Genomic DNA, 21,382 nt, shown 5'->3' with positions numbered 1-21,382 from the left:
CTCCAGGGAAGCAGAAAACAAGCTTTCTCCCTCCTCCCTACAACTTCCTGTCACATATTTATACATGGCTATCATGTCTCCTCCCAGCCTTCTCTTCTGCAGGTTAAATATGCCCAGCTCTTTAAGCCACTCCTTATAGGGCTTGTTCTCCAGACCCTTGATCCTTGTGGTCGCCCTCCTCTGGACACATTCCAGCTTGTCAATATCTCTCTTCAATTGTGGTGTCCTGAATTGGACACAGTATTCCATATGTGGTCTAACCAAGGCAGAATAGAGGGGTAGCATGACTTCCCAGGATCTACACTATACTCCTATTGATGCAGGCCAAAATCCCATTGGCTTTTTTTGCCACCGCATTACATTGTTGGCTCATGTTTAACTTGTTGTCCATGAGGACTCCAAGATCTTTTTCATACATACTGCTCTCGAGTCAGGCATCCCCCATTCTGTATCTTTGCATTTCGTTTTTTCTGTCTCAGTGGAGTATCTTGCTTTTGTCACCATTGAACTTCAATTTGTTAGTTTTGGTCCATCTCTCTAATCTGTTAAGATCGTTTTGAGTTTAAGATACAACTTCCCATTTTTCCCAAGTATAGCAGCTTTTGGAATACCTTGTATTTTCCCCCTTCCTCATCGAAGTACAATTAACTTTCCATATTTGCAGTTTCAACTCCATTTGTTATTGATAGTCAGACCAGACGATCATCCAGACCATTATTACCAGGCATGGGCAAACTTCCACCCTCTAGTTATTTTCGCCAGTAAGCTATTAGGAATTGCGGAGTTGAGTCCAAAACACCTGGAGGGCTGAAGTTTGCCCTTGCCCATACCTGATCGAGATATTCCTAGAGATACGTTCCCAAATATATTTTTTTCAGAAAGCCATTTTAGCTTGGTTTTTCCACCTTTGCAGGGGTCCTGTGATCCTAACACCAGTGAATGTAGAGATCTGACTAATTAGCAATTTATACACATACTGATTAAAGCAGAAACTTCCTAGTTGAACTTTTAAATGTTTCTGTTCTTCCCTGGAGTTATTGCCCATGAAAAAAAAATTATCATGTCAGAGGCGACTTGAAAACATGTCTGTCTACAGAGACATTGCCCAGAGGACGGCCAGATGTGTTACCATCCTGCTGGGAGGCTTCTCTCATATCCCCGCAAGATAGGGCTGACACACAGGAGCTCACCCTGTCTCGCGTATTCTAACAGGCAACCTTCAGGTCAGCAGTTCAACCGGCACAAATCAGAAAGGTGCATTTTTAATTTAGCTGTGATTTGTGAATGGACTACTTTTCTGAAAAAAGCAAAAGTTAACAGCTGTTTAAAAAAAAGTTCATGTCCTTTGTGTTTCCTGTCCCCTTGTAATTTTTTAAAAGAACTACACTGTGACTCCATGCAGATATTGCACATTATATTCATTTTGGGGTTTGAAAGGCAGTGGATTACAACAGCTCTGCCAAATAGCCCCGGTGTACAAATTCTCATTTAGAAGCATGGATTTAGACTCATCATCTGTCATCGCTCAGATCAAAGAGAGCAGAGAATTCACTTGGGTTTGGTTCATACATAACATACATAGGCCAAAATGATAACCCACAGACACCCTTCTATTCATCAAGACAGTTCAATTACAATGCACCAAGAGTCCCTACATTAAACAGTCTTTAAAAGAAGGTAGAACAATGTGCTACATTCATAGATCTGCCCAAATTTTACAATGCAGGTTCATTAGCAACCACTTGCTTTGTTCTGGTCTGTTAGCTTTCACTTTCGAGCTCATACAACCCAATTTTCACTAATAGGAGTTTCTTTTAGATTTGAAAAAAACTGGTACTTTTTCTTCTGCGACTGATTTGCAGTGTCTTAATAGGAAGTTTCTACAGTTGTGTATGCTGAGTTGGATACAAATGTATTGTGCTATTGAACACATGATTAGGCGTCTTTTCCTGCAGCCTTCCATGGAAATCCAGCTTTCCATAGAAAGTGATGGCTCTGCTTACTTCCAATGAATATCAGGCAGCTATAGTTTCACCAAGTCTTGACAAAATAACCTCCAGGGCTTTTTGGTAAATAATTTTCCTCTCACACATTTGATCCCAAGCATTTTTTATAACTCTCTATTAACAGAGTTCAACAAGCTGTTTGCTCTAATAGGGGCTAAGGCCAATGCCATGTAACGAGATCTCATTTACAATTTGTATTTATAGTTATGTTTGGGTATGCTGAACAGTTCATACAAATTCACAGTAGACTTTCAAAGTTTAAAAATGGTAGAGATTCATAAACTGCTTTCAATGAATAAATAATCCCTGACCTTGACCAAACCCGGCATAAAATGCCCTCAGATGCACTTTATCTCACCCTCTAGTGCAGGGGTCCTTAAACTAAGGCCCAATGGCCAGATATGGCCCTCCAAGGTCATTTACCCAGCCCTCACTCAGGATTAACCTAAGTCTGAAACAACTTGAAAGCACACCACAACAATCCTATCTCGTCAGCCAAAAGCAGGCCCACACTTTCCATTGAAATGCTAAGTTTATATTTGTTAAAATTGTTCTTCATTTTAATTATTGATTTGTTTTAAAGGGGGGGGGGTAGGTTGCACAAATAAGATATGTGCAGTGTGCATAGGAATTCATTCATTGGTTTGTTTGTTTTCGAATTATAAACCGGCCCTCCAACAGTTTGAGAGACTGTGATCTGGCCCTCTGTTTAAAACGATTGAGGACCCCTGCAATTAAACCCTTGTTTTGTCCCACCTGAACCTCACACATTACTTATATCACCTAGAGTTTTTTAAACATTTTAATTTTTGCAATTGGCCTTGCCCATCATGATCAATTATTGTGGTTTTATATTGTATTGTGTGCCTATTTTGTACTTTTTAATTATTTTCATTATTTTTTATTGATGTATTGTTTTATGTTGTATATTTGCTTTGTTGTGATTGTTGGGCTTGGCCTCATGTAAGCCGCCCCAAATTCCCTTGGAGAGATGGTGGTGGGGTATAAATAAATAAATAAATAAATAATTAGCCAAAGTTAGAATGCACTGATGTCAACCATTAATAAATTCAGCAAGAGAAAAATCACCTTTATCATGGCTTTCCTTAATTTACTGTGTGATAAGATAACCTAAATACCCTAAATATTTAGTTAAGTGTTGTTTGGAGGTGTACAAGCATTCTATAAGTACCAGATTCTGTTTAATCCCCCAATGAATCTCTGGTGCGGTAGACTTTCTTTCAGATGATGGAACTGACAAAATCATCACTAAGGATTTCTTGCTTAAGAAGCCCCTATGAAATTGCCGTAAGTTTACCAGTGAGACTTGAAGGTACATATTCAAACACATTGAGGTATTAAATTCATTCTTTTGGTTTCTTCAATTCTCTCCTCAGAATACACCAATCTTATTGGTATCACATCAATAACATTATCTGCCATAGCAATTTCTGTAATCAGTCTATTAGTAAAACTGCATGTTTCAACTGATTTTATATACATGCTATTATGTACATAGGTATGTGTGCATTTGTTCTAGCATTAAGACAGTGACATTTGCTTGAAGGGTTGTTCTTCATGTTCTTCATGTTGTTATCTATTATCCACAGGTAAATGCATTGTGTTTTCTTATTTTCTTTGATGATCTTCAAAATACCGTACAACTCATAAGAGAACTGGAAATACCAGATTGCAGGACAATTTGTCACAATATACTGCATTCCAAAATCCTCACTTTTATTGTTCTCTGTTTCTATTACTTACAATTGGCAGTGCAGCAGGTGACAGGAAGAACACACAAATGACCATGGACTTTAGCAAGGTGCTCTAAAACCACAAGTAAAGTAGAGTCTGGTCTGGATGTTTGGAGGCAGATGAGCAGAATTACTACAAGTATATGGTAGGACACAATAAATCCTAACCACAGTGCCAAATCACAGGGAAGTTCTGTGGACAGCTCAAGATGTCCATCTTTCAGGGCTTAAAATCATGGAATTGGAAGAAGCCACAAGGACCATTCAAGCCCAATCCCATCATGAAGGAAAATATAATCAAAGCACTCTCAACAGATAAACATCCAGTTTCTGCATAAAGGCTTCCAGAGAAGGAGACTCCTCCATGCTCCGAGGCAGCATATTCCACTGCCAAACAGCTCTTATCATCAGGAAGTTCTTCCTATCGTTTAGGTGGAATCTCTTTTCCTGCAATTTAAATCCACTACTCTGTGTCCTTGTCTCTAGAGCAGCAGCTTAAGTTTCTAGAAGTTGCATATCTGGCACATGCTTCCAACAAGCTACTGCCATCATGCAATTGTTGACTTACAAACTGCCCCTCCCCGACATCTGACTCCCTACGGTGAATCGTGAATATGATCTTTATCTTGCTGTACTGTTTAATCCCTGATCCCGTATCAATTTCTGAGCCTAGAAAAGAACAATATTGTGCAGACCTGGAAGGGGAAATGGGAGTAAAACAGCCAAGCTGAGCATGCAATTTGCAAACTTTGAGGTTGCAAGAGCTAAATCTTCCAGAGTCAAATATTAGGAAAATCGTAATGATTAATGTGATTAACAGCATGCCTTAAGGAAAGATTTACAGTGCAATTCTATAGATATCTTCTTAGAACCAAGCCACATTGTGCTCAAAATGATGTAAGAAACTTACATGCATAGATCAGGAATTCCCCTTCTCCTGCAGTTCTCCAGAGGATCCAGAGGATCCAGAACCTAAAGATCTTTCAGATCTTTCTTTAGATCTCATACTAGAACCTTACTAAAGCCCATGGTCATTTGTGTGTTCTTCCTGTCACCTGTTCCATTATCAATTGCTCTTAATAATGAGAATAATATAAATAGGGAGTTTGAAATATGGCATATTCCATATACATTACTTGAGGTGTGAGGGAACTTCAACTGATCCATGTTTTTGTTCTGCTGAGGGGAAGGACATTGTTATAAACAACCCACTGGCTTATATGAAACTTATTCACACTAAGTATACTAGAACTGCAGGTTTCACTCAATGGTTAGAAATTCTGGAAGGACAGTGTTTCAGGGAAGTGAATTTCTATGCTTGTCAAGAATGTTCAAAACAAAACCAACCTGCTGAGTCAGTTATCAAATGCACCAACAACATTGTTGATATACGGTGAAAGGTCTAAAGCTCTGTCTTGTTAAAACAAGAGAGATGGCCTATACATCTCTATAAATTCAAGTGTAGTATTGTGCAGCAAGAAATCAACACTCCTACACATACAAGAAGAGGCTACTATTCTAGCTGTGTTATATCCACACTATTGCCTGCATCATACATAGGCTTTATTTTTTTAAACACAGTTGAGATGATCTGTATAAGGAAATACTTTCAATTCACCAGAATGTATACATGTACCAAGTAGCCAAAAATTTCAACTAGTATGTTTCCCTATAGGAAGTTTCCTGGTTTATTTGCAAGGTGCAACTTAAATATTCAAGTGAATCAGTAAATGTTACCTTTGGAAAAGGATAGCGATTGCTTACCTCTGAATTCGTTTCACTAGTCTTTTCGTCCTTCTCTTTCCCTGTTTTCAGAAATTACATTAAAATGGCCCTTACAAAAACTACAGTGATTCAGGCCCAACTCTATCATAAATATAGAATCATAGAGCTGGAAGAGACAGCATGGACCATCTAGTTCAACTACCTGCCATGTAGGAAAAGCACAAAGTACACCTGACAGATGGCCATTCAGCCTGTTTAAAAGCCTCCAAAGAAGCAACTTCCACCTCACTGCAAAGCAGTCATAGACATAGAACAAAAATAAGCCCCTTTCTTAAATCAGTTTTGGATCATTGAATCTATCTTCACTTGCAACTGTTCCAGGCAAAATTCATTACAGAAAAATAGCTGTAAGTAGAAGACACTAAATATGAATATTTAATGAATATAGAACAGCTTACAGCAGCACATGGTAGAAGTCACAGTAAATGAGCCACTTAAACAATATGTACTTTAACAGATAATCTAATTTACAATTTCAGTAAAGATTAAGGTACAGAGTACAATGTACATATTAAATCATGGCCATGTGTGACAGCTAGTTTCTTCTCATAAACGTGAATTGATTTTAATATATCAACTTGGGCAGGATATTCAATGCATGCAGTGAATTCTAAAACTATTAAAAGTTACTGTGTCAGGTTCTGAAAGGTGAAGTTAATGGATGCGTGTTGGATTCCCAGTGTAACTATTCTGATGTTCCAACATGAGTATCATTGCTCTACCACTCAAAATTCAAGACACTGCATGTGACTTCAGAATCTCACATGCAAGTTTCTAAAGGCTAAACTGTACTAGGCATTTTCTTCACCAACGTATTACTCATACAAAAACATCAGTGATATTTCTATCAAGAAGTCAAAAATAGTCTGTTCTAGCCTTGCCAAAAGCAGTTCTGGATTCACTTTCCAGGTTTCTGTTCCTTCAAAAGATACTTCCTTTATACTTTGCTATACGAAACCAACTGAAAAACAAAGTGATTTGAAAACTAAGTTTATGCAAGAGCCACAGGCACATTCTTACCAATTTTCAATCATCTCTTTTTAGAAAACCCTCATTGTATTCCAGTATTGTCATCTCATTTTGTTTTTTTGACTGGGAGAAAAATCATTACACAAGGAAGCAAGGATTCAAGACATCAAAAGTTTTATGAGCAGGTCTAGTTTAGTGATTATCAGATGGAAAAAGGCCAAGTTCCTGTGTCATATAGGTTGCTAAAGCAACTGAGTATTTTAGGCATATCGGACTTCCATTAGTTAGAAGTGTAGCAGCAGTTCACAGCACTTCAACTACATTTTGGGACCTAAAATGTTATAGACCAATACTTGCCAGAAAAATACTCAAAAATGTATGTAAACTTCAGAGCAAGCAAAAAACAGTCACTAACTAGCAAGGAGAAAAGTGTATAGTAGTTAATCAAACTTGTTATCTCTTCACCAACTGTTATTCACTTCACAATCACTGAAAAGACTAACATACATATTTTTGCATCTGACTTGTAAAAGCAGATAAAATATTTAATATGTATTTTTACAATTTATTTTACCAGCATGGAATACAGGATGAATATATCAAAGTAGTCAGACAGTTATAGTTTGATGCCATCCCTGCAAAAATAGTATCCAGGTATCTGCTAATTAAAAAGAAATCAATTTGCGATTTTGAAGTGATACAGTTCAATCTACCACAAAATACAAAGGGCTGCAAAAATGTCTCATTCCAATAGTGTATATAAGTTATTAAATAATGATCTTATTTAAAATATAAATGAAGCCATAAGTCTTTCCCACATGCAATATTATTCATTATTAAAGAAACATGTAAAAAGGCCATTGGTTTGCTTTGTTAACCACTGTAGAAAATGCCAATTCTCTGGTCACATACTTCACTAGTTTAGCACTTAATGGTACTGAATTGTTACAAATGATTTTAAATACTGTTAATTCCAATTCTCCACTGATAAAGAATGAGACTTGAATATGGCAGTCTTCACTAAGGGGCCAAAATGCACAGTCTTATGCAGTTATCCAGATGAACAACAACCTCCGCTGCCCTGAGCTGCCGGCTCATCATCAATTATCTGTACTCCACGCCTTGCAGCTCCTGACTGACTGGAACCATTGCCTCGTGCTCTCTCATCAACTTGTGCGGTTTCAATCATTCCTAAAATTTAAGAATATTACATTAGGTTTGGTCTAAACATGTTCAGGCATAAGAGCAACACAAAGTCACAGGTCAAATACAGATCATTCAGAGATTGAAAAAGATTTTCCAAAATATATTCTAATGCTTTTTACTTAAAAGTAATCAGCAAAGTATTTTAAAGTTAACTGTTAAGTACTCTGAATAGCCCATACATAATGCTTAATAGCGATACCTCTGGAGATTGACCTAAGGCATTCTATGTGCAGCTGCTAACTTTGTTTTAAAAAGTAAGTAAAAATTCAATATAGTTCTATGCATATAAATACAGTAGTCTCACTTATCCAACCTTCCATTTATCCAGCGCTCTTATCCCACACCCCTCGTCCCCCTTTTCCTCCAGCATTTCCCCTTTAGAGTCCATGTTTCTCGTTTGCTCCTTTCTTCCCCATTTTGGAGTCAGAGCATAATGGTTCTGCCTTCCCTCCCCCCCCCCCCCCCCCGATGCAGCAATGGTTGAGTCTGAGTTGGAAGGAGGGGCCGTGGATATGCGAGTTTGTAGGAAATATGGGAAGAGAAAAGAAGAGAAAATAATGATGGTAGGCAGTTGTCTTGAGGATTTGTGTAAGTGTGCTATCTACCTTTTCATTACAATTCCTTGTTTGTTTCTCTTTTTTCCATCAGTGGTGAGCAAGTTCTCTTCTTGTGTCCGGAAAACCAAACAGAAAGAGAACTCACTCACCACTGATCTCTGCCAGGATAGAGATATGGACTTCAACTACCAGAAGCCTCCGTATTATCCAACATTTTCATTTATCCGACGTCCTGCTGGCCCATTTAGGTCGGGTAAGCAAGACTCTACTGTAATGGAATAAATTGAACTGATTACATTTTTAGATGGTTATTATTTTACTGCAGAGGCCACAAGCCCTAAATGATTTAGAAGCAGTTACTTGCCACCAGGTAAAAGATTTATCTCTTTTTAGTAAAAAAAAAATTAATTGAGCTGACCAATGGCCATGCATTAACATTCAATAATCATTCCAAAAGGCTTCTGGACTCAGTAGGGAAGTTGTGAGAGTTAACATCTGGATCAGAAGCTCAGATGTAGAATGAAAAATGCAGCACATGCCTGTTTCTCTCTGAAAGCTGCTAGCAAAAATGGCTGGAGGCCACACGTGGTCCACATGCTGCACTTTGCCCACTGCCAAACAAAATGTAATGAAATATTACATAACACAAGGTGTCGTGCAGCTTTTCAAAAACTAGCATCATTTGCACTATGTTTAAATGTCATAGCCAGACACCATCATTGATCCAAGTTTCTTGTATTTTACATCATTAGCATGGCCAGCAAACAAAAAAGACTTACTTTTACACAGGTCAAGAAAGAGTTCTTCTATTCCTTTGTTCTGTTTGGCTGATGTGTGATAGTGTTTTGCCCCCACTGATTCTGCATACCTGCCCCCCCCCCCAAAAAAAAAAAGAAGAAGAGGGAAAATACTTTAGTCTCAAACTGGAAAATAAGAGCCATTTTGTACATATATTATTTTGTGTTCCAATAATGCTCTAAAGCAAGCACAAAACGTGGATCTTTTGGCAACTAGAATGCAGAGGCTAAATACCTCTAAAATAGCAAGTGATAAGGTTGAAGTTGCTTATTTTAATATGTTAAACATATATCCCAGCTCTCCACTACACAGACTCAATATGGCCAACAGTAAAATGCAAAATAAGATACATAAATATGAAACATAAACATAAGGCAGATGAAAAAAAATGATGAGACTAATAATAGCGGCATTCAGCTGAATAAATGGCACCATATTTACAGTAAGCATATGACGTTGGCTTATGAGGCCAACACAAGTCCATATCATGTCTTTCCTTAGTTCAGACAACTTCCAAAGTCTGAGTATAGCCCACACTTTATCAGAATAACCGTTCAAAAGGCAACTAAATGCAGATCACTCAGTATATATTACAGAGCAGTGTATTTTTTAGAGCAGTATTTATTTATTATTTATTTACGACATTTATATGCCGCCCTTCTCACCCCGAAGGGGACTCAGAGCGGCTTACAAGGTATATATACATACAATATATTATTAACATAGTACAATATCAGTTTTAAATATTGCTATATTATTAGTAATATTACATGTAATATAAATATATAATTATAATATCATATTATTAGTAGTAGTAGTATTATATTGCATTACATTACAATATTATAAATATTATATGTATATACAATATATTATATTATAACATATTATTAGAATAGCACAAGAGACAAGGTGGAACTGTCCCCTGGACCCCCTTTCTTCACTCCAGCCCAGTACTCAACATTTTCATAATGGGGGAAAATCTGTGCACAAGGCAAGAACTCCCTGAGATGCTGGTCAAATGATAAAAGGAAACTGTAATCATAAGGAATTCCTAATTAACAAATTCCACAACTAAGCCACTGGATAACTTAAGACAATCAATCCCAGATGTACACAATTAAAATAATATGGTTCATGAAAACCAGCAAAAGAAATCCAAAGTAATATAAAAGACTAAAAGATTAGATAGGAAGTTACTATTGTCTGCTTTGAATGTTTTAATGTTTTGTAATTTGAGGTGCATTCAGTGCAAGTCCATGCTCAACCACTGCAATCTAATTCAGTGCATCTAGATATGAGTTGTAATACTTTCAAAATAAGAGAAATTCAGAGATTTAAACTTACGTTTCTGCTTCTTGAATGGAGACATGTCTTTCCTTGTCCAAGTCTATTTTATTACCTGTCAGGAATTCAAACTTCTTTAGTGATTGAAATATTTAAAAAAATATGGCCTGTTTAACATTAATGGCCTATCTCCCAACTAATTCTACACCAGGGATATTTTAACTTCATTTTCCAGACCCAGGTGACATTGTCTGGCCTGCACGTCTACACACACTCAGATTTGTCCCAATGGCACAGGTTAGCCATGCAACTTCAAACTCCCAAAACCAGTTAAGGAGCTTGTTATGAAGCAAAAACATCCCGTGACATTTCTGCACCACTCCCACTAAAAGTGAAAACAGCAAAGGCTATAATTGGCATCATCCCCCTATCTAAGCAATTCTTGCTACATTCTTACAATTACAAAAAACCTCTTCAAAATGTGTTTCCTTTTGCAATTATACAGGAAACTGGTGGTTACTAAAGTGCTACCAAGTTGTATCTAAGCGTAAAGAAAGACTAGTCTGTCAGCAAGCAGTAACAGAAATATGTGTGTATAATTATACATAACTGAAGAAAATTTCCATCCGTTAAAACAGGAGCAACACTTAAGTACATCATAGCTAATTCATAAAGAAACTGTTTCTGTACTGTTTTTTCCTTTCAGTTGGAGGATAATCAGCTAAATGGACTTGTATAATAGGGCTTCAGAAAGTTTGTGAAATCTGTTTTAAACAGCTTTCACATCATCACTATTGCCATGTTATTTCCTACTATTCCATTTTTCATGTTTAAAGCAACCATCTATCATTTCTTTTTGCAACAATGAACAACCACACAAAAATCCTCCCAATATCTTTAAAAAGGAGTATGAGAAGTTGAGCGGCATTTTAAACACAAATTAATACTTAAACATGTCTCAGACATTTAATAAGGTATAAGAGTTTAAAAGCTTACCAACTATGCATAGACAAATTTCATTTCCCAACATTTTTCTTAATTCCTTGACCCAGTTTTTTACCTGCAAGGATGAGAAGGCATTTAATTGTTTTATTGCAAGATTACTACAATGAGCACTTCACTGCAAAAAGATTCATCTAACTGAATTATATTGAAACAAACAAGTAAAAGTACCAAACTCTCACAGTCTCCTACATTACGTCTAAAATTCAATATCAACTTACCTGAAAGGAAGCCTCATTGAGCAGACATGCTTAGAATAGTGCAATAGCATTTCAGTTGAACTCTAAAAACATTTTCTGAAATGAATTTATGGCACAACTGCAGCATAGCCACTTGCACTTCTAAGTGACTAGTGACGAAAAATGCAGATTACAAGTAAAAAGCCCAAAATGTTCAAATGTGGAAAGGTTAAAGTTACCTTCTGAAAAGAGTCTTCATCTGTTATATCATACACTAAAATAGCTCCATTAGAGTCTCTGTAGTAAATGGGACCCAGTGCATGAAATCTCTCTTGCCCCGCTGTGTCCTGTGTATAGCAAAGATACTTACATTATACTTATTTATATACTAAAAGCAAAAATCAATGCTATTTTGTTCCCCTTATTGTTTTGATGTAGTAAACGTATTTCTATTTTTAGAGAAGCACAAAGATATCCAATATACACATACCCATATCGCTAGGTTTACTCTTTTTCCTCCAATGTTTAGCTTCTTTGTTAGAAAAGATGCCTACAAATGAAAAATACATGCATATTAAATATCTGACCTTTTAAGTCACATTGATTAATAACAGTGTAGAATTGTTCTGAAATGTCATCGCTGAAAAATGTATAAGATAGCAATAAGCAATTTTACTATAGTTTGACTGTTGGTCTAGAATTCAGAGACCAGGGTTCAAATCACTGCTCAGCCTTGGAACCACTGGGAGGCATCTACACTGCAGAATTAATGCAGCTTGACATGACTTCAATTAACATGGCTTAATGCTACGGAATCCTAGAAGTTGGAGGTTACAAGGTCTATAGCCTTCTCTGCAAAAGAGTGCTGGCTTGAAAGCATAAAACAAAAACAAGATTATAGAAGGCATCTGAAATCCTAGAGATTTCTAAATTGAATCCATACATTAAAGGAACCTCCCTACATTTCCAAACAAATACATTTATACAGAAATGTCCCTCTTTTAATACGTTTATGGAATAAGTTGTATTAGAATGAAATTTTACCATGTATTTTTTCTCCATGATTATTGTAGAATATCCTGTTACCTCAATATTTTTTCTTGATTACAGTGTGCCTAGACTGCACTTAAACTTTATGTATATTGTTATAATACTTTTATATATAATAAAAATGCAAGATTAACAATCTGCTGCTGCAAAACAAGCACTGCAGTGGAATCAAATTAACAAGTGACATTTCCCTGCAAAAAAAAAGTCTATCATAAATTCTAATTATGCCAATCAATTGCATTAACTGCCTTCACAACTGAAAACAGCTGAGAGGGTCAATCCACACTTTACTTTTGTACTCAAGTACAGATATCCAAATACACACACAACTACATGTCAATTCTAAAGGGCACACATGAAATATTACAGTTAAGTTTCACTGCAATATTCACAGAATACTGAGAAAGGTATGGTCAGGGGAACACATCTCTTTTTACTTTGACCCATCAGCACATGGATCTTAAAAACAACTTATGTGAAAACTGGTGGTGCATCTATGCCTTCTTAGTTACTCTATAAATGCAATAATGAAATTGTTTTAGTATATCCTAACTAAAGACTGTAATTTACACTAGCAATAGGATTGTCCTGCCTTTGCTTTATCTGTTAGCCTTACAGATATTTGTACTGCCCTTACAGGCATTGCCCTTGCAGTTTAGAACGGGGAGTCATGGTTGTCTTCTGCGATCTACAAGGTAGAATTAATGCAGTTTAACACTACTTTTAACTGCCATGGCTAGGAGTGGTAGCTTGGCAAGGTACCAGCACTCTTTGGCAGAGTTGGCCAAAGACATTGTAAAGTGACATAACATTGACCCATGGTAGTTTAAATTATCAAACTGCATTAATTCTGCAGTGTAGTTGTACCCTGGGATAAATATGTAAACACTGTGCATGGGGGTAGTCAACAATTCAATTCTAATGAATTCTTGTTTTTCAAGAAAGGGAAATAACACTATTCCTTTAAAACAATGGTTAATAATTACATTCCCTAGATATTGTAAACCTGTGGTCCCCAAGCTTTTCTCTTATCTTGTCCATCATGTTGTCCTTGAAAGCATCTGTGGACCACCACATAAACAAGCCATGCTAAACTGTTTCAAGGGAGCTGTTTACTGACAGGAAACTACCTTGCCTGGTACCTACCACTATCAGTAAGAATGTTAGAATATAAATTGCACCTGCTGTTTATATTATTTCTTTGATTAATTTACATCCTACATTCCCTTTGTACAGGAGGCAAGACAGCTCAGTATATTTCAGGGAAAAAGTGAAGAGCTCCACTCACTTGAACTCTTACCTTGGTTTCTCTGCAATTGGTTCAGACATTTCATTCCCACCCACAGAACAAAACCTATTCAATACTGTATTTCTTCAATTTTAAGACACACTTTTTCCATATAAAAACACCTCTAAAAGAAAGATGTGTCTTAGAATTGCAAGTGGATCTTATGTATTATTGTTGGTGGTAGTAGTACTGAAATTAGGGTGCATCTTAAAATCAACAGTGTTTTACAATGGACAAAATATGTAACAAATGTAACAAGCTGTGCAGGCCTATAGCCACGGTGCTATCATCCCAGAAGGAGCTACAATAGACCCATTTACCTAGCCAGGGAAATGCCTTCTCACACCTGGCATTGATCTCAAAGCAGCACAAAAACTTATGGGCACATAGTACTGTAGACTGGTGCCTCTTTGTTTGCTCAATATATAGTAATGAACTCTGTCAACAACATTTCTATATCAAGAACATGAAAAGGTTATTTTACATACTACAACTCCAAGTGGTCATGCTGATGTAGGATGCTAGGAGCTATAATCAGAAAAGCATTTTCCCAACTTTGCCCCCTCAATCCTAGGGAACAAATACAGAAAAAGAGAACATATACTTGCAGCATTGTGTTGACAAGAGGTTATACTTACCACAAGAGAGCAACAAATGATAAGTTCACTCTGATACTTTCAGGACACTACTTCAGATAACAGAAAGCCACACATTCTAAGAAGTAAACTTCAAACACCCAACCACACTACCATCACCAGTTTGTTAGATCTTGTGAATGTCTTATGACTTCATAGTCTTTTCAATCATTTAGCTTTGATCTTATGTCAATTGCCTACAATTATGTCAATGTAGGAAGCAAAAGTTTAAGTATGAATGCACAATCATGTGAAACACATCCCTCAGAATTATGATGCAGCAAGTCTACATGCCTATTTAATCAAATGATTTTCAGAACCAGAATGCAATGAGATGTAATATTGATACACTTACTGTCAGCAAGAATTTCATTACTGATTCTATAATATACACTCCTAAGTAAATTTCTGGTCCCAAAAAAGATTTGTAACACATTATTGGCAGGGACAGAAAATAAATTCATTAGGTTCCTTTTCCCAGAGAGAAATATCAATTTTGCAATCTTCAGGACTTTTGTCAACCTTCAGGACTGGCAATGGAACAATGCACTTGTGCCACATGAATGTGTACTTTCCTGTGGCTTGCAAGACATTTAAGAGAAAATATACACAAAACTATGGATTTGTTTGAAGACATTCACAACAAAAATGAATATGTATGATGAAAGCAAACATGTTTGGTGTATGTGTATTTATATCTATGAATGTTATTGTTTATATTTTATGTTCATAGGTTTTTACTTTGTTGTACCCTGCTTTGAGTCATCAGGAAACGCAAATAATAAAGAAAATGTATTATTATTATTATTATTATTATTATTATTGCTGCTGCTGCTGCTGCTGCTGCTGCTACTACTACTACTACTACTACTACAATACATATGAAAGCATACTTTAGGAAAAACATGTACTAGAATATGGAAGAATTTCCAAGCAAGAAGGGGGCGAGAATGTTCCACAATCCAATATGCAACTGGAACAGGATGAGAATACTACTGGGATTCCAAGTAAAGTAATAACAACCTAACAGAATTCTGCACCACTAATCAGCAGTAGTAGATACCATATATTCTTCAATTAGACAAAACTTACTTTTGTTCAGAGATATACAAAAATATTATTTTGGGACATGGAAAATATGATCCATATATTTTGGAAATTTATAGTTTTCGAACAAAGTTGTCATATGGCAATATATAACACTGCTCTATATCAAGTAGGAAACCTGGGACACCCAGATTCAAATTATCACTTAGCCATAAAACTAAATGTCAATAGGTTGTAAAGGATGGATGTGATCAAAAGGAGGAATGTGTAAACTTCTCTTCCTTATATATTGCACAGAAAAGGAGACTACAACAAGCCTCACCCCACTTTCCTGCAGGCCTTTGAAAAAGGACACGCCACCTGCATGCTTTTTTTTTTTTTGTCGTGTCAGGAGCGACTTGAGAAACTGCAAGTCGCTTCTGGTGTGAGAGAATTGGCCGTCTGCAAGGACGTTGCCCAGGGGACGCCCAGATGATTTGATGTTTTTATCATCCTTGTGGGAGGCTTCTCTCATGTCCCTGCATGAGGAGCTGGAGTCAATAGAAGGAGCTCATCCGCCTCTCCCCGGATTCGAACCTGCAACCTGTCGTTCTTTAGTCCTGCCGGCACAGGGGTTTAACCCACTGCACCACTGACATGCTGGTGAAAAGGAACACAGACTAAGAGAAACATGTCAAAAGGAGAGCAATGTTCTCTTTGCCAATCTTTTGCAATAAGAAGTGCTCACAGTATGCCTAGGAACATTATGCTTTCCCATGAGTAATGTTTCTGGTATAAAGAATCAGAATTATTGCAATATACAACAAACAACTTTGAACATTCAAACTTAAACTTTCTAGCAACACTGATCTGGTTATGAAATACAACTGCCTCTTCAAAGGACAAGTTTGCTTTAATTTCTTGAGGTACCACAGGCCACACATATATCATGTAAACAATTCAAGCTGTCACTAAAAAGTTTACTGTACTTCTTGAGGAAGATGTGATTTTATGATTTGTCCAGGAACTTATCAGGCCTTGCTTCTTATACTGTGCTAGGACTCCTGTTTTTACAAACAAATGGTCCTGTTTAATGGCCTTGAATGTATACAGCCATACTAAACAAATGCACCTGAGGCATAATCATATGCAGAGTCATTCTCAACATACTCTTGAAAATGCCAACTCTCCATATAAAGCTTCTAAATTTCACAACATTCCACCATGTCAAAGTGCATTATAGCACAAGAATATGAGCTAGAGCAACAAGTTTCAAATTACTTGCATAAACAATGGAAACAGCATTCAGGTGAAAGACTGGTGTTAGAATGGTGATATGATACAGCTGACAATCTTTTCATGTATCATTATGTTATATTATTAAGAATATATAATGATTCTCTTTGTTGATTTTACTTGTTAACCTTAATACATTAAGAAAATGCCATACTACGATGTACTTTCTTGATGCAGATATTGTTTTAATTTTTTTTTGCATACGTTTTTTTCATAGATAGTTGAAGCCCAGATGGGCACTGGTGAAAATGTTTAATTTAATTGCTAACTTGCATTTCAGAATTCTGGTATGATTGGAGGCTAATATTAGATAAGAGTGAGGTAGGACATATGAAGAACACTCATCAAAAGCCTTGCTTTTCTGCTCACAACATCTCTGAAAGATGCAAAAGGAATTCCACCATAAACAAATAGATTTGTTAATAGAATTGTATAACTAACATAACCCTCCTGCTCTTCTGCTAATTTTTATTTACCATTGCATTCTTTTGTGGAAAAGTCACTGATGTTAAACAGTCACACCACTGCAGTTTCTCAATCGGTTCCCATCTTTACACACACCTTACTGAAAGTTTATAATCCCATCTATGTGTGAAAACCCTTGTGATGCGAAACTTGCATGATGTAACTTCTGCATTTCAAGTTGATCCAATAAAAGTATCACTGTTTGTGGATTTTGCTTCATGGCCAACAACCATTAATAGATATCGTTACCCTTGATTTATCCTTAAGACTCTAATGCTGCCTAATATTTACTGAAAAACCACTTTGTAGCAAGACAGGGCACAGAAGCAACAGTCTGAAAACTTTTACAAATTACAAAACAAAATACATGTTGAGTATCCTTATCTGAAAAGCTTGGAACCAGAAGCCCTTTGGTCTTCAGATTATGGAGCAATGAGCTATCTTGGAGATGAAATGAAAGCCTAAAAACCCAATATTCATTTAAGTTTTAAAAGACCTCTTATATGCATAGTTTGAATAAAATAATATACAGACTAATCTGAATAAGTCTGTGCATATAACAAAGTTTGTGTGTACCGAACGATTAGAAAAGGTTTTACTACTTCAGACACCATTTAGGCGATTCAGGAGCATTTAGGATTTCTGAATAAGGGATACTGAACCTGCACTTTTTTCGTAGTTTGTAACTTTAGGAAATAGAAACTAGAGAGAGTACAGCTTATCTAGTTAGGGATTTTAATACTAAATCCTGTGGTTAGCACGTACATTTTTATAAATGGATTTGTAGTTAAAGTGCACCCAAAAGACTATACTAAGATTTCAAATCCCAAACTTAAAAAGAAATGTCTTGGGGGTGACAGCAGACATTCACTGCCCAACAAAAGGTGAATCTACACCAGGCATGGGCAAAATTCAGCTCACCGGGTGTTTTGGATCAGCTCCCAGAAATCCCAGCATTTATCGGGTGTTAGGAATTGTGGGACTTTAATTGGAGGGATGAAGCTTGCCCATGACTGATTAATAGTTTGACCCACACCTTAACTGCTAAAGTTCAGTGCTATGGATTCATGGGGAGCTTTACTTTTGCAAGGCATTTAAGCTCTCTCTACCAAAGTACTGGTGCCTCACTGAACTACAACTCCCAGGATTCTATAGCATAGCCATGGCAGTTAAAGTGGTGTCCATTTTCATTCTTTCTTACAGAATATGCACCCAAAACATAGCTGGGTTGCTCTGGAATAACAGTATCTCTTTGCCAACTGATCACTGCTCTTTAAAGTCATTCAATTTAGAACCCACAGTGATCTCACTGTCGGTCCTGGGGTGTTTTGGCCTACAACCCCCAGTTTACCAGCTGTTAGGATTTCTGAGTTGAAGGCCAACATATACCACTACCCTAGACCATGTCAAAATGACTCCATTGCCTTCCCCAAGTGGTGTCCTGCTGCATTAATTCCACAACGTAAACACACCCTAAGGAGGCTGCACTGAGACTCCCCATCCCAAATTCAGCAAGGCAGCACTCTGGAGAAGAATACAAATGCCTTCCCCACAGTCATGTAACCTAGAATACCAAGGGAGATAACCTACAATATCTGCTTTGAACAGGATCACCTGTGTTCACACTGCCATATAATCCAGTGCAATGTAGACTTTCTACAGCTGTGTGGAAGGGGCCTAAGACCAACAACAAACATTCCGTAACCACTTTAACTGCCATGGCTCAATGCTGTGGGGTGCTGGGAGTTCAAGTTTCACAAGGTCTGTAGCTTTTCCTACCTAAGGGGGCCTATGCCTCACGGAGCTACAACTCCCAGGTTTCCATGGCAGTCCAAATGGTATCAGACTTGGGCCCTCCAGGTGTTTTGGACTTCAACTCCCAGCATTCCTTTCCCCCCTCGGCCGCTTAACACCTGGAGGGCCCAAGTTTGCCCATGCCTGGTGTGGAGAGACTCATCCTGACCGACCTGGAGGGTGGTGATGTGCTTGTCGTTGAACTTGTTCTCGCAGTAGCGGAGCACGAGGGAGGTCTTCCCCACGCAGCCTTCCCCCAGCAGCACCACCTTGAAGGAGAAGCTCCTTCCGCCGCCGGCAGGAGCAGCAGCGCCGCCGCCTCCGACGCCAGAAGAGGCCGCCGCCGCAACCGTCGCCATCCGCAGCGCAGGGGCCGCCGCGGCCTCACATTAGCCGCAACTGACCGGGGGGCGCGGGGTGAGCGACGGAGCCAGGCACACTACGGAAGCCCCGAGGCACCACGAAGCGAAGGAAGCAAGGCCGCGCCGCGGAAATATGAGAGGAGACTGTGAGGGGGGAAAAAATTAAACCGACACACACTTCCCGACTCAGGGGGCGTCTGGCTGGGCCTCCCTCTAATGGCGTCGGCGTCTTCCTCCTACGTCACCGGGCGCGCTCGGTCACGCGACGCTGGCTGGGGTGGACGCCCCGCCCCTGGAAAAAAGCAGAAGGAAGCGGAGGAGGAGCTTCTAAAAGACTCTGGGAGGGGGAGCGCGAGGCGGGCCCGAGGGGCGGGGCCTCCATCTCTGCTCTCCCACTCCATTCAAGGAGGGGAATGCCCACATTGCCACGCCTCCTTGTCCCCTTGGCCGCGCCCCTTGGGCGAATGTTGACATGTCCCAACGGTCGATGGAGGCACTCTGTTATTAACGTCTTTGAGGGCACACGCTTAAGTGTTGCTTATTGTGGGAATAAGCGAATAAATAAATGAATAAACATGGGTTTTTTAGCTTTGAGGAGTTTTCACAGAAACATGGCATGCTTCTATGATGTAGTGCAATTACAACAACATTAGGTGTAACATTAGAAAATGTTGACCATTTCCGCTACCTTGGCAGCCACCTCTCCACCAAAGTCAACATCGACACCGAAATACAACACCGCCTGAGCTCTGCGAGCGCAGCATTTTTCCGAATGAAGCAGAGAGTGTTTGAGGACCGGGACATCCGTAGGGATACCAAGGTGCTTGTCTATAAAGCTATTGTCCTCCCAACCCTGCTCTATGCCTGTGAGATGTGGACTGTCTACAGACGTCACATGCAACTCCTGGAATGATTCCATCAGCACTGCCTCCGGAAAATCCTCCAAATCTCTTGGGAAGACTTTTACTTTGCTGCAATATGCTGCCAAGTCATTTACTATAATGACGGGTATGGCCAAGCTTTCCATCACTCCCATCCACCATGTGCCTATAAACTGGTGGTATATAACAGGTACTTCAGCCACTTGGACTTCGAACTGGGGCCCTTGTATTCCTTTAAGACAATACTTCCAGTCATGTTTTATCTGTTCTGGTTTTATTAATTGTGACGGAATCAGAGAAACTTGTGCCCTTGTATCTCTCAATCCCAACATTGTCTTTTCATTCACGCTAACCACCTCCATAAAGTCCTTATTAAACTGTTCCACAACATTCCATACTTTAAATACTTTAACTGCACTTTCTGTCAGGGTGTTGCTCTCACTTGGGGCCTTTGTCTGTTGAACAACGTTTACTGTTTTTGGAGGGGATGTTGGTTTCTTGTAACTAGTTAATTTTGGACATGCAGATTTGATATGGCCTTCCTGTTGGCAATAATAACAAAGAATTTTCCTGGTGGCATTGAAATGAGAGGTGTCCCTTTTGACAAGGTTAGCATTTTCTCTGTCGGTCTGGTTGGAATGGTCAGTTAGGTGATGATTCCCAAGTATCCTAGATAAGACAACGGAGAATGAGGTTGTCCTGATAACCTTGGATTACTTTGGGAAAGATTCATTATGCCCCTGTATGATCGGCTTGCTGCCTGGTGGATTATCTGTATGTTTATTGAAGAGGCACTATCTGTAATTTGCCTGGTGGCTTGACTAATTGTTGGATACTCTCCAACAGCCACTGAGAGACCCTCCCACCATCTTTAACTGCCATTCCCATGGCTGCTGACTGGGAGGAAGCCAGCCTACCAACCAGGTACTCTCCAGCAGCCACTGAGAGACCCTCCCACCATCTTTAACTGCCATTCCCTGGCCGCTGACTGGGAGGGAGCCAGCCTACCAACCAGGCAGCTGCTGAGAGACCCTCTTGCTAT

The 21,382-nt window shown here is 38.5% G+C and overlaps 1 protein-coding gene across 1 annotated transcript; it reads right to left on the bottom strand.

Moving 5' to 3' along the window:
* Positions 1 to 6,671: 6,671 nt before the first annotated feature.
* RAB21 (RAB21, member RAS oncogene family) lies at positions 6,672 to 19,733 on the bottom strand. The gene is made up of 7 exons (XM_060777452.2): positions 19,271 to 19,733; positions 12,034 to 12,093; positions 11,783 to 11,890; positions 11,359 to 11,422; positions 10,423 to 10,477; positions 9,057 to 9,145; positions 6,672 to 7,705 (listed from the first exon to the last, which is right to left on the bottom strand). The coding sequence occupies exons 1-7, from the start codon at positions 19,454 to 19,456 to the stop codon at positions 7,566 to 7,568; spliced, it is 702 nt and encodes a 233-aa protein (XP_060633435.1). The 5' UTR covers positions 19,457 to 19,733; the 3' UTR covers positions 6,672 to 7,565.
* Positions 19,734 to 21,382: the final 1,649 nt, after the last annotated feature.

Source organism: Anolis sagrei, chromosome 5, assembly GCF_037176765.1.
Source record: "Anolis sagrei isolate rAnoSag1 chromosome 5, rAnoSag1.mat, whole genome shotgun sequence".
In the NCBI taxonomy this organism is placed as follows: domain Eukaryota; kingdom Metazoa; phylum Chordata; class Lepidosauria; order Squamata; family Dactyloidae; genus Anolis; species Anolis sagrei.
The sequence above is the reverse complement of the archived record's forward strand: the minus strand, read 5'-3'. Positions and strand labels throughout refer to the sequence as shown.

Bases quoted from the DNA above. Each gene is read 5' to 3' on its own strand.
- RAB21 (XM_060777452.2), bottom strand. From the start codon at position 19,456: ATGGCGACGGTTGCGGCGGCGGCCTCTTCTGGCGTCGGAGGCGGCGGC. The intron at 11,423-11,782 runs GTAACTTTAACC...TCATCCTTGCAG, and splicing joins ATGAAGACTCTTTTCAGAAG to GTAAAAAACTGGGTCAAGGA. The intron at 10,478-11,358 runs GTAAGCTTTTAA...AATTCCTGACAG, and splicing joins AATTTGTCTATGCATAGTTG to GTAATAAAATAGACTTGGAC.